General features: G+C 45.6%; 1 protein-coding gene across 1 annotated transcript in view; it reads left to right on the top strand.

The window, feature by feature from the left end:
• Positions 1–8,760: 8,760 nt before the first annotated feature.
• LOC133389626 (zonadhesin-like) overlaps positions 8,761–13,031 on the top strand; it is an 83,562-nt gene continuing 79,291 nt past the window's right edge. The window contains exons 1-5 of the mRNA XM_061637632.1: positions 8,761–8,805; positions 9,815–9,865; positions 10,371–10,520; positions 11,942–12,201; positions 12,301–12,385. Of these exons, the coding sequence (XP_061493616.1) occupies positions 10,433–10,520; positions 11,942–12,201; positions 12,301–12,385 (433 nt within the window). The 5' untranslated portion in view covers positions 8,761–8,805; positions 9,815–9,865; positions 10,371–10,432. The remainder of the gene's footprint in view (positions 8,806–9,814; positions 9,866–10,370; positions 10,521–11,941; positions 12,202–12,300; positions 12,386–13,031) is intronic.

The following is a 13,031-nucleotide window of genomic DNA, read 5'->3' on the forward strand; positions in this document are numbered from 1 at the left end:
CAAAAGACTCATTTGACCAGCAGAGAGTTCCTCATTCCAAGGTACAGGATTCCAAATCAGAGGCTGGAAAGGGGACCCACAGGGATCACCCATTCCAACCTCCCCATGCTCATAACAACAATAATAAACTTAGTAAACTAAACACAACATCCTCTAAACATTAGGAAATAAAATATTACAAATGAAAATCAACTAAAAAGTACAAATTCCGCATTTTTAAATGACTGGCAATTAGGCAAAAGAAAATCAACTCACTCTTCCCATCCACCATACGCCAATCAATCATACAATGAAACAAAAAACAAACCAATTAAATTTCCCCTATACAACAACAAACATAACTTTATCTAAGCTCAGCTAAAAAAAAATCAGTGCAGTTGCACTGAAACATACCCTTACGTGATCAACACACTTATATCAATCAAACACATCAATACTCTAAACCAATACACTCAAACATACTATTCTAGCATACCTCCAAATCACATCCTCTCCATACTCTGCAAGCACTCCCATAATTCAGTCTGACGTCCTCAGTCAGCAACCCACTCAGATGTCCCAGAGTGCAGGACACGGAATAATGGGCTCAAGTTGCAGGAAGCCAGATTTCAACTGGACATCAGGAAAAACTTCCTAACTCTTAGAGCCACACGACAATGGAGCCAATGACCTAGAGAGGTAGTGGGCTTTCCGACACTGGAGGCATTCAAGAGGCAGCTGGAGAGCCATCTGTCGGAAATGCTTTGATTTGGATTCTTGCATTGAGCAGGGGGTTAGACTTGATGGCCTTATAGGCCCCTTCCAACTCTACTATTCTATGATTCTATGTCATCTACACCATGAGACCCCCACAAACCTGAACAAATGTTGACGTACAAGCAAGCAACAAAACACAAACGCCCTTCTACATAAAACTTTATACCAAGAGCTCCCACTCGCCTCTCACTGGGGTGGTGGTGGAGGAATGTATCCCCAAAAGCAGGCTCTGGGGAGCATAGAATCCACTTTCTCGAACTTTCTGACTGACCAGGCAATGGCACGCCACCTCTAAAAAGAAAAGGAGAAACAAAATACTATAAACATGAGTGGCTCATATAAATACCACCCACTGCCCTTGTCTGTCACCCGAGGGATGGGTGAGAATGTTGGATTAGGTGGAATCAGAAGCGGACTTTTGTGTGTGGAAGGACTACAATGCTCTGTGTAACTCTGCTAATTAAAAACAAATTCCTGACCTCAGGATCCTTTAAATCTGCAAGTACTGTATGTCTTTCTCCCCTGGCTGCGATTGGTGGATCTTGGGTGTCTGGCCAGCAACAAAGTAGCCCTCACAGGTCTGAAGCCTGATGCCATTGAGGATTAAATGTGGGTTGCTCTGCCACTGCTTCCCTTCTAGAAATACAGAGGAAGAACATAAGAAGACCCCTGCTGGATCAGACCAGTCTAGTCCCATATCCTGTTTCCCACAGTAGCCAACCAGAGGACAGGGGGCAAGAAGTAGCCCTCTCCCACTCTTGTTCCCTAGAGAGTGACTGGTCTTCAGGGACATGGTGCCACTGATCCTGGTGCCACTGATCCTGGAGGTCACCACTGATAGCCTAATCCTCCATGAATTTGTCTTTTAAAGCTGTCAGAACTCATTGGAATAATGAACAAAAATGGAAGAGACTGGGCCACCCCGTGAAAGCACTACTGGGATGCAACATGCTGGCAACTTTCCAAGCAAATCTGGGGCAAACCCTCCATTACTGATCTAAAGACCAGCTTGACAGTCCTGGGGGGAAGCCCACCCCCAGCTGAGCTGACCCTTTGGGCAAGGCTACTGTGTCTGATTGAGGGTTGGGTCCTATTGCTTTAACTCTTCACTAGGTGGCCTTTGAGGCGATCCGAGGGCTAACGGAATATGGTGACGCAGCTGTGGACAATGTGGCCGTCCGGAGTGGGCCTTGTGGTAAGTGATGCTTTCCTCACCTCAGCTGTGTCACGACCAGCCAGAACAGGAATTCATTATGTGTGCCTCACAGCAAAGGATTGGTGCTAAGTGGTGCGGCTTAAAACACTGGAGCGCTATGTGCTTCGTCTGGGAATATTAGAGAGAAAACAGCCCAGAGTCTTGTGGCACCTTACTACAACAAATTAATTACAGCTATTATTATAATCAGTAAAGTTAAGGTGCCACAAGACTCTTGGCTGGTTTTGCCACAATAGACTAGGGACACAGAAACACAAGAAGCCTTATTCTCAGTCAGGCCATAGGATGGTAGAATCATAGAACAGCAGAGTTGGAAGGGGCCTAAAAGACCATTGAGACAAACCCCCTGCTCAATGCAGGGATCCAAGTTTGGTCTATCTAGCTGTTTTGTCTACACTGACTGGCAGTGGCTCTTTCCAGGGTTTCAGGTAGAGTCTCTCCCCACTGGGGATTAAATGTGGGACTTTTTGCAAACAGACTTTAAAATGTATTAAAACAAAACATCCTTAAAAACATATTAAAACAAAACATATTTAAAAACATCTTTTTTAAAATAAATATGCTTTTTATTATTTTTAATATTATTATTATTATTGTTGTTGTTGTTGTTGTTGTTGTTGTTAATTGCATTTATATACCACCCCATAGCCGAAGCTCTCTGGGCAGTTTACAATTAAAGCATTAAAAACAAATACACAAATTTAAAAACACATTTTTAAAAAGCAATTTAAAAACACATGCTAAATGCCTGGGAGAAGAGGAAGGTCTTGACCTGGTGCCAAAAAGATAACAGTGTTGGCGCCAGACACACCTTGTCAAGCAGATCATTCCATAATTTGGGGGCCACCACTGAGAAAGCCCTCTCCCTTGTTGCCAGCCTCCCAGCTTCCCTCGGTGTAGGCACCCGGAGGAGGGCCTTGGATGTTGAGTGTAGTGTATGGGTGGGTTCGTGTTGGGAGAGGAGTTCCATCAGATATTGTGGTCCCAAGCTGTGTAAGGCTTTATAGGTTAAAACCAGCACTTTTGAATTGAGCTTGGAAACATGCAAGCGGGCCGAATCGGTTTTATATGTTCGAACCGTCTGGTCCCTGTTACCAATCTGGCCGCTGCAGTTTGCACAAGCTGCAGCTTCTGAAATGTCTTCAAAGGCAGCCCCACGTAGAGAGCATTGCAGTAATCTAACCTGGAGGTTACCAGAGCATGGACAACTGAAACCATAGAATCATAGAATCATAGAGTTGGAAGGGGCCTTGTAGGCCATCGAGTCCAACCCCCTGCTCACAGCAGGAAATCCACAGCTAGAGCATCTCCCGCAGATAGCTGTCCAGCCTCTGCTTGAAGACATCCAGCGAAGGGGATCCCACCACCTCCCTAGGCAGTCGGTTCCATTGCCAAACTGCCCTTACTGTCAAGAAGTTCCTTCTAATGTCCAATCTCAATCTACGCTCCTGCAACTTAAAACCATTAGACCTAGTCCTACCCTCTGGGGCAGCAGAGAACAAATATGTACCCTCCTCTATGTGACAGCCCTTCAGGTACTTAAAGAATGCAATCATGTCACCCCTCAGCCTTCTCTTCACCAGACTGAACATGCCAAGTTCCTTCAACCTTTCCTCATAAGACTTGTTCTCCATACCAGCTATCATCCTCGTTGCCCTCTTCTGAACCCGCTCTAACTTGTCTATATCTTTCTTAAAATGAGGCGCCCAGAACTGAACGCAGTATTCCAGATGAGGCCTGACTAATGCAGAATATAGTGGGACTATTACTTCCCTCGACCTGGAAACTATAGCTCTGTTTATGCAGCCCCAAACCACGTTTGCCTTTTTTGCCGCAGCATCACACTGCTGGGTCATGTTCAACTTGCGATCCACTACAATTCCAAGGTCCTTCTCACATGCACTACTGCTAAGCCAGGTATTTCCTATCCTGTACCCGTGCATTTTGTTTTTATGGCCTAAATGCAGAATCCTGCATTTGTCTTTATTGAATGTCATTTTATAAATTTCAGCCCAATTTTCTAGTCTATCCAGGTCCCTTTGGATTTTATTCCTGTCTTCCATTGTGTTAGCTATCCTTCCCAGTTTCGTATCATCCGCAAACTTCATAAGGCTTCCCTCCACCCCGTCATCTAAGTCATTGATAAAAATGTTGAAGAGTATCAGCCCCTGTGGCACTCCACTCGAAACCTCCTTCCAGTCTGAAGCAGAGCCACCGACGACCACTCTTTGAGTATGGTTTTCCAACCAGTTGTGAATCCACCTGACAGTATTTCCATCTAGTCTGCATTTGACCAGTTTGCTAATCAAAAGGTCGTGGGGGACTTTGTCAAACGCTTTGCTGAAATCTAGATAGATGACATCTACAGCATTTCCACCATCTACTAAGCTAGTGACTCGATCAAAAAAAGAGATGAGATTAGTTTGACAGGATTTTTTCTTGACAAACCCATGTTGGCTCCCTCAGATCACAGCATTGTCATCTAGATAGTTGCCAATGGACTCTTTTATTATCCGTTCTAATCTCTTTCCTGGTATTGAAGTCAGACTGACCGGCCTGTAATTCCCCAGATCTTCTTTTTTACCCTTTTTAAAGAGCGGGACGACGTTTGCCCATCTCCAATCCTTCGGCACCTCTCCCGTTCTCCAGGATTTCTCAAAGATGATGGGAAGAGGTTCCGAGAGTACATCCTCAAGTTCCTTCAATACTCTGGGATGCAGTTCATCAGGCCCTGGAGATTTGAACTCATTTAGGTTAACTAGGTATTTCCTGACTATCTCCTTATCAATCTTGAACTGCAATCCCGACCCCTTACTGAGATTGCTACCGATGCAAGGTTGCACACTGTTCCCTTTTCGGGAGAAAACGGAGGCAAAATAGGCGTTGAGCAATTCGAGCAGGTTATCCCTGTCCAGATAGGGCTGTAGCTGGGCCACCAACCTGCTTTAAAAACATCTGTTTTTTTAAAAAAGCTTTAAAAACACATTAAAAAGCAATTCTAACACAGACGCAGACTGAGATAAAGTCTCTACTTAAAAGGCTTGTGGAAAGATGGGAATTGTAGTCCATCAGCATTTGGAGGACCAAAGGGCCCCCTGTCCCTGTTACAGGGACTTCTCAGTACTCAAAAGGGCCTCCTTCAGTGAGGGCCAGTTTGGGGTGAGGGCAGAGAACTTGCGTAGTGTGGCAGCAACTCCTTGAAGTCACCACTGTGTTTGTGATATGGACAGATGTATTCTTTGCTTATTTATATTTACATATTAAAAAGTATAAGCCTCTTTGTGACCCAAATAGGCATACATCCTTACTGAAATAAATGAAGGCAGCAGTGAATAGTATCATTAAAGACTGAGCAGCAAGAAAATACTTCTAGAGATACAAAAGGACACAGGCACCAGACAAAAAGCAGGAAATCAGGAGAAAATGGACCAACTTTGACAGTCTTGACCAGCTTCCAAAAAGTTAACAGGGAAGGGGATAGGTGGGCTTCTCAAAGGAGGGAGTTCCAGAGCCTGGGTGCTGCCAACCCTGAGAAGGCCCCCGTTCTGCAAATCCACCACCAGACATAATTCAGAGGGATGTTGGTCAGAGCCCCCTCTAAAGATGTCAATAGGCAGGGGAACTTATGTGGGAGCAGGTGGCCCCTTAGAAATCCTGGTCCCAAACCATTTAAGGCTTTAAAGGAGATGCCCTTGAACTGGGCTCACAAACCAACTGGGTGCCAAGGAAGATTGAATAATAAACTAGTAACATGCTCTGAATGACCAGCAGCCTGGCAGCGACCTTCCATACAAGTTGTGGTTTCTGAACCCTCTTCAAAGGCAGCCCCACATAGAGTGTGTTACAGTAGTCTAGCCAGGGTATGACCAAGGCATGTGAGACAGCAACAGATCTGCCTTATCCATGAAGGTTTACAGCTAGTGCACCAGCCAAAGCTCTGCACAAACACTAATGGCTCCATGTGCCACCTGGCCATCTAGGAGAGCAGCGCTCCTCAACCGGAAACCTGGTTTTGAACGAGGAGCACTCCTCAGCCTGGCAAAACATGACTAGCTTTCTTACTAATTGAAAGCATCTCTGTCTTGTTTGGATTAAGTCTCAGCTAGGGATGGGGAGAAATGTGATTCAGTTCACATTTAAATCTATCAAATTTGCACTTTCTGAAACAGTATGAAAACTGAAACGCAGCCATCCGTTGAAATTAGTCTTCATATTTTGCAGTGCAGTTCCCCAACCAATGTTTACAAAAATGCATACATTAGGGGAAAGTGTGCATAAAAAGGAATATATGAGTGAAAATGACATACAAAATGTCTGTGCATTAGGAGAAATTCACACCAAAATGCTGAAGAATTTTCATGAGGATTTTTTAAAAAGAAATTTGCAAATCGCTGCAGAAATGTGGAGAATTGAATTTCAGTGAACCTAGAGTCCTGTACCTCCTTTCCTTCCTCCCTCGCTCCTGAGCCATATGCTTTGAAACTCCCACCTTTCCCTCCTGGGTTCTTTACAGCATTTGAACAGAACCAGAGGCCAGATAAGGAAGCATGTTTTGGACACTGGTTTTTTTTTAATACTGCATTTGGGTAGGGAAACACGCGGAGGCAGAATTCCTTGGCACTGCCTAAGGTTCCTAATTGTGGGCGAGTGTTGGAGTCAGCATTTGCTATCTGCAGTTGTGTCAGACAGACTTTGTTCAGTGGCTGTTTTCTTACCTGAAGAGGAGCCACAGCTGTCTGCAAGGTGTTTTTGTAGCAGACATGGTCAGTCTACTGCAGCTGTGCTTTTATTCAGATAGTTACAGATAGTCATGCAGAATGCAGCTGCATATTCTGAGGATTGTCTTGCAAAGCAAGTGCAGGCCACATTCACCCCATACGTTTATTCCACTTTTGTTCCACTTTATGGGCTTCCCCCATAGAATCCTGGGAAGTGTAGTTTATGAAGGGTGCTGAGAGTTGTTAGGAGACACCCTATTCCCACCACAGAGCTATAACCATCAGAAGAGGGGCTGACTGTTCAACCATTCTGGACACTGGAGCTCTGTCAGGGGTATAACAACTCTCAGCACCCTTCACAGACTACACTTCCCAGAATTCTTTGGGAGAAGACATGACTGTTTAAGATGGAATAATAGTGGAACAAATGTATGGGATGAATGTAGCTGCAGACTTTCTCTGCAGAATTCAGCATCTGAGCCAACTCAGCTTTTGCCTTTGAAAAAGAACAAGTTTGCAGCCCTGCTGAGATGAGTTTGTATTAACATCTTACCATATTTTGAGGGGGGGGGGAGGAGGGAGAACATTTCTGCAAAGTTGTTTGTCCAACATTTTCTAAAACAGTGTTGCAGATTAATGCAAAAGGAATACATTATGCACAAACTAAGCAAATCTCTGCATAATGTATTCAAATGGCAGAACTTGCTTCTCTGGTGGAGAGAGGTGATGGATTGTTTGGTCCAGAACAGGAGCCACCCTCAGGATTAGCCTGGTTTCCTTTTGGGAGCCCAGAGTGTCCAGTCTATAAAGAAACAAACTGCAGGATTTCTTAACGCTGTGATCCTGCACCTTTCAGCCTAAGCCCTGCTGATGTCAATGGAATTTACGTGTGCATAACTAGGAGGAGCTGGACTGAGAATTTAGGGTGCAGCCAGTGGCTTCTGGGCCATCCGAGATTCCTAACAAAGCCCTAGTGACATGTGGGGTGGTGAAGGAGAAGTAGCAGTTAGTGCATTATACCTTTCATAACCCACATTTGCCCTCCCAACCCCCCCCCCGAAGTCTTCAAGTAATTAAAAAAAATCCTTGCTGTTGAATAAACTGGTTCATCAGTCAGGGTTATAACATCTTGCTTGCTTAAGTCATAATCAGCTATACTCATCAGCGATACCAGCTGGATTTTGCCCCCACAGGGAAAAGGTGAAGGCCTTGCAGGGGAGAGATGGAGTTCAATGACTTTTGGCTTCCCGGATGAGCTTAGAAATTCCAAAGGTGGAGGGTTCCTGGTCTCCAGCAGAATCAGCCGTATCTTGTGCCATCTACGGCAGGACCATGGCTGTATTTTTGCCGAACAGAAGCAGGTGATTGAAGTGTCCTGACTATATCAGGACATGCCTGGAAATTACCCTCTGTTCTCATTTTAAAAAAACCAAACCCTTAGAGTAGAACGCAGAGTTCCTTTGTCTCCAGATCACAGAGAGCAAGTGGTGTGGAAGACCCGAACAGCCAGTCCTGTGATGTCACTTAAATCTAGTTGCAGTAAAAACTCAGAGTTTCAAATACATTTTAAAGGAGAGTGGGATTCATGTGTGAGATGAAAAACTGAAATCAGGTATTGGTTGCCGCAAAGCATGCAGCCATTTCCTGAGATAGCTGCAGCAACACCTTAACAATATCACTTGGCCTTGTATAAACTATCCTGTAGTAGAGGCAGAGATTCACGAACAGAGCTAATCACTCAAGTGTACCTCAACTCGCCTCTTGGTTTGCAACTCTGACAAGACATCCAAATATGCACATCTATTTGGCCGCTTCTCACAGAGGCCTTCAATCAGTTTGCAGTGATTATATCACACTCGTGTTGCTACTAATGTCCAGCAATGCCTGGCCCCTCACTCTTCTTCACATAAACTGTGTTCTGCTGTGCCATAGGTGGGAGCTTCATGAAATAAACTGGCACAGCTACGCAGAGGTAGTCAAAGCTATCCTTTTGATTTCCGCAGGCACAAAAGAACTGGCAAGTCATCTTGACCAGCTCTCAATGTGTAATAATTTTGTTTATTTCCCCAGATGCCTACACCGCATCATCTCCCCCTACAGCAACCCCAGAACCAAGTAAGCCATGGATTTGTGGACAAACTTGCATAACTGTTAGTTCAAAGGCTGCCAGAGGGAACAGACTTAAATCCTACTGTCATGTAGTGGCCAGCATAGTGGTCAGTGCCAATCTGGAAAGAGCAGGGTTGGAGTATCCACTCAGCTATAAAGCTGATTGGGTGCTCGTGAGGCCACCATTCTCCATTTCAGCCTAAGCAGCCTCCAAGGGCTATTGTGAGGATATTAATTTCTATTTTATGTATTTATTTTTAAATTTATATCCCACCCTTCCTCCCAAAAGGAGCAAGGTCTCTACTTTAAGGGCTTGTTGAAAGAGGAAAATCTTTACTAGGTGCCGAAAAGACAACAGAGACAGCACCTGTCTGATCTTTAAGGGGAGGGAATTCCAAAGGGTTGGTGCCACTACTCTAAAGGTCCGCTTCCTATGTTGTGCTAAATGGACCTCGTGATGAGATGGTACCTGCAGGAGCCCCTCACCTGCAGAGTGCAGTGACCAGCTGGGTATATTAAAGGGTGAGGCAATCTCAAGATATGATGCAGGTGGGGTGGAAGAAACATGGCCACTAGTCTGTGCTCCATGAGCAGCGTACAGCTGAAATGAAATAAAGGTCTAGAATGCCAGGGGCTGTTTAAATCACCGAGAAACAGTGCATTAGTACAAGAGGGGGTGAAAAAGGATATCCTCCCTTCAGAATGAGACAAGAGAACAATGTCACAATGAGTAGGGCTCACTTGTTTGCTGATAACAGCACTTGCTTCAGGGTGATTCCTCTTGCTCCTTTGACTTGGCCTTTTCATGAACACTAAATTAAGAGGCCTACATCACAATGGGTGGGAACTTTTGCTTCAGGTTATAGGCTTAGCATAACACAATTTTCAGTATCTCACATCAGCTGAGGTTTTGGTAACGCACAAATTTGCACTGATTATTTACTTGGTCGAAAGCTAGGTAGTTAATTTACCGAGAGGTGCATCTCTTAGCTGCCACTTTCCTTCATCCTCCCAGCTCCTCCCTTCACCGCCCCACCAGGGACAGTCACTCCAGTCAACACGGCAGGTATGTGGACATGTTGAGATGGGGTCCATCACTCAAGAGTTGAGCCCACTGGGAGGTGAAGATGGGAGGGAGCTCTATCCTGCTCGAAACTGGACATCCCCTCAACCTGCTGAGGGATGGGCCATCTGTTGCCCGGGGAAAGGGGAATCTTCTTAACTGGGAGGTCCCCAGAGCAGCCGTATCCTCTTCCCAGGTGGGTCCATGCAGTCGATAGGGAGGGGGCGGACAAGGGTCTTCTGCTGGCGGGAGGGGAGAGAGAAGCTTGCAGCAGGACAGAATGATGCAGAGGGGACCCCCTTCCTCCTCGGCTTATGGGCTTCCCCTCCAGGGTTTGGCTGCCAGTGGCCTTCAAGCCTCTGATGATCAGGAGTGGTTCTTCAGCCCAGGGAAGGGTGCCACACAGACTGCCTTTGGCCCATTGCATGCAGCAGCTGGAACCCTCCTGGACCCACTGGAGTGAGCCTTCCAAGGATGCACACCAACCATTCCCGTTTTGCCTTCTCAGATCCCACTGGCCACTGTGATTTCTCTTGCTCCTTTGATGAGGACTTCTGCTCCTGGAGGCAGATGGCCTCTGACAAGTTTGACTGGACACGACAGAAAGGCCAGACCCCCTCACCGAACACAGGACCGTCGTACGACCACACCTCAGGAGGTGAGAAAGGGATCGAAGTGTCTCCACTAAGGGAAGGAGGGCAGAAAGTCATGTTGGCTCCTTGATCTCTCAATGAAACGCTTGACCCAAACAGCCTTAGAGATCCCTGGCTGTGGACCAGGGATTGCAGTGAGCAGCAGCCGTGGAAACTATTATTTATATATATTATAATAATAATAGTAGTAGTAGTAGTAATAATAATAATAGTAATAATAAAGTTATATTTCTTTGATTTAGGACATTTATATCCTGCTTCTATTTAAGTGAAACTCTAAGCGGTGTACAACAAGGTTAAACATCTGAACAGGAAATACAACCCTACACAATCTATAAAACAGAATTGATAACAGAACATCCTCTTTCGTATCAACATAATTTAAACATCGCATATAAAAATGAACTACAAAAAAATACAAGAAAAATCATAGCAAACATAGTAGGCAGAACAAAATATCCCCTAGGCCTCAACAAAAAATGAACAAAACTCACGTTAAGAAAGATCAACCTTATTTTTAAATATGGTAAATTGGAAAAGAAAATGAAATCATTTCTTAATGAATATATATTATTAAAATTGCCAGCCCGCCTTACAATAGCAAACAGAATTTCATCTAACTACAGTTGAAAGTAGATACTACTCAGTTTACTCAATCCTACGCTTACAAGATCAACACTCACATTAATCAAACATATAGACATTGTAAACCAGTGCACTCAAGCTTACTGTTTTAACAGGCCTCAAATCACACTCTGCAAGCACTCACATAAATTCAGCCTCACATCTTAAAAATAACATCCACAATCAACCCTTCATCAAGAGACCCCAGGGTGGTTTGTAGCATACAATATAACAAGCAATATATACCAATACTTAATATAATATCTATACCATACAAAAATTAAAGTAATTAAATAAGAGAAAATATATAATAAAATACAAAATCTTAGATACCACTGTAAAACACAGTACATATATGATAGCAACAACCTAAGGAATAAGGGAGGGGGAAATTAGGAGCAGGGTGCATCAATACCAAAAACTATGTGCAAATACGTAACCTATTCTCAGTCTAGACAAAGGCAGTGCTTGATTCCCTGTTCCTGCCCTCACAGAATATGTCAGATCCTCCCAGCTGTCCCAGGAATCTTTCCTTTCTGCTTCCAGTCTCTCGCCCTGGAGATCTCCACTTGCCTGCTTCTCACACATGGACCTTCCTCCCTCTATCTGCCACTTTCATGTGGCCCCCCAAGACACCTTCTAGGCACCTTATTCTACATGCAATGATGGCAGCCGGCCAGATTAGGGTGCTGGTGGCCTGTTTCCTGCTGCAGATGGCCCAAGGATGGCATTGCAAACACCAGCTCGCAGCGATCAGGTGACAGAAAAGTCCGTCACTAACACACACGTTTCTCTTTTGCAGAGGGCTATTACATCTACCTAGACGGCAATGCTGCCAATAGAGGGGATGCAACACACCTGGCCAGCCCCATCTGCACCTCCCCCACACCCCACTGTTTCCGCTTCTGGTATCACATGTACGGCGTGGCCCAAGCAATGGCGCTGCGTGTGTATGCGGTCTTTGATCGTGCATCCCCTGAGCTGATCTGGACTCAGTCCGGGAACAAGGGAAACAAGTGGCTCAGAGGTGAAGTCAGCGTGCCTCACAGAGAAGACGTGCAGGTAATGGAGACCAGTCGGGCGACACACCTGCAGGTGTGGACAGCAGCGCCTGAGTCTTGTCCAGCCATGAAACTGACTGGAGATGCTTCTTCTCCCTAGATAATCCTTGAAGGCGTGCGGGGGGAAGACTTCCGCAGCGACGTGGCTGTGGATGACATCACCATAGAAGAGGGATATTGCCCAGGTAAGGACCCACCACCACCACCACCAATAAAGCTTCTCAGTGAGACCTGCGTGGGATGGCGTGGGAACCAGGGAGATCATCAACAGAACCTTGAGTTTTCCCAGAGTGGCTTATATTTTTGATGGTGCTGTGGTATTTGTCTGCGAGAGAGAAACACCCGTGGTAATTTAATTGTAAATGTTTATATTTTAATGGTTGCATAACTGGTTTGTATATTTGTACTCAGGGCTGCAACCCCTGCTCCCTTTGCTCGCCAGCCCTGCCTACACCCCACTCTACAGCACCCCCAAGGTCTCCACCCACCTCCTCTGCCAAGGCCCTTAGCCATCTCTCCATCCCCTCTTCCATGCTACCCCCTACCATTTGACCCACTTCCTCTGCCAGGTGCCCCTAGCCATCCCCCACCCCCTCACCAACCCCACCCCAATCCCACCACACATGGGTTGCCAGAGCCACCCTGCGCATGCATACTGGTCTCCGAAGCCCCGTCCCGCTCCCTGGATCGCCAAACTTCCCCCTTCCCAGGGTCTCCAAATCTATCCTATCTATGGGTTCCCAAGCCTCCCCTACCCGCCACAGGACTCCAAAACTCCCCTTGCCCCTTCCAAGTGTCTGCAGACCTCCCCCTTCAAGGGTCTCCAAATCA

This window comes from Rhineura floridana, chromosome 7 (assembly GCF_030035675.1).
Source record: "Rhineura floridana isolate rRhiFlo1 chromosome 7, rRhiFlo1.hap2, whole genome shotgun sequence".
NCBI lineage: Eukaryota > Metazoa > Chordata > Lepidosauria > Squamata > Rhineuridae > Rhineura > Rhineura floridana.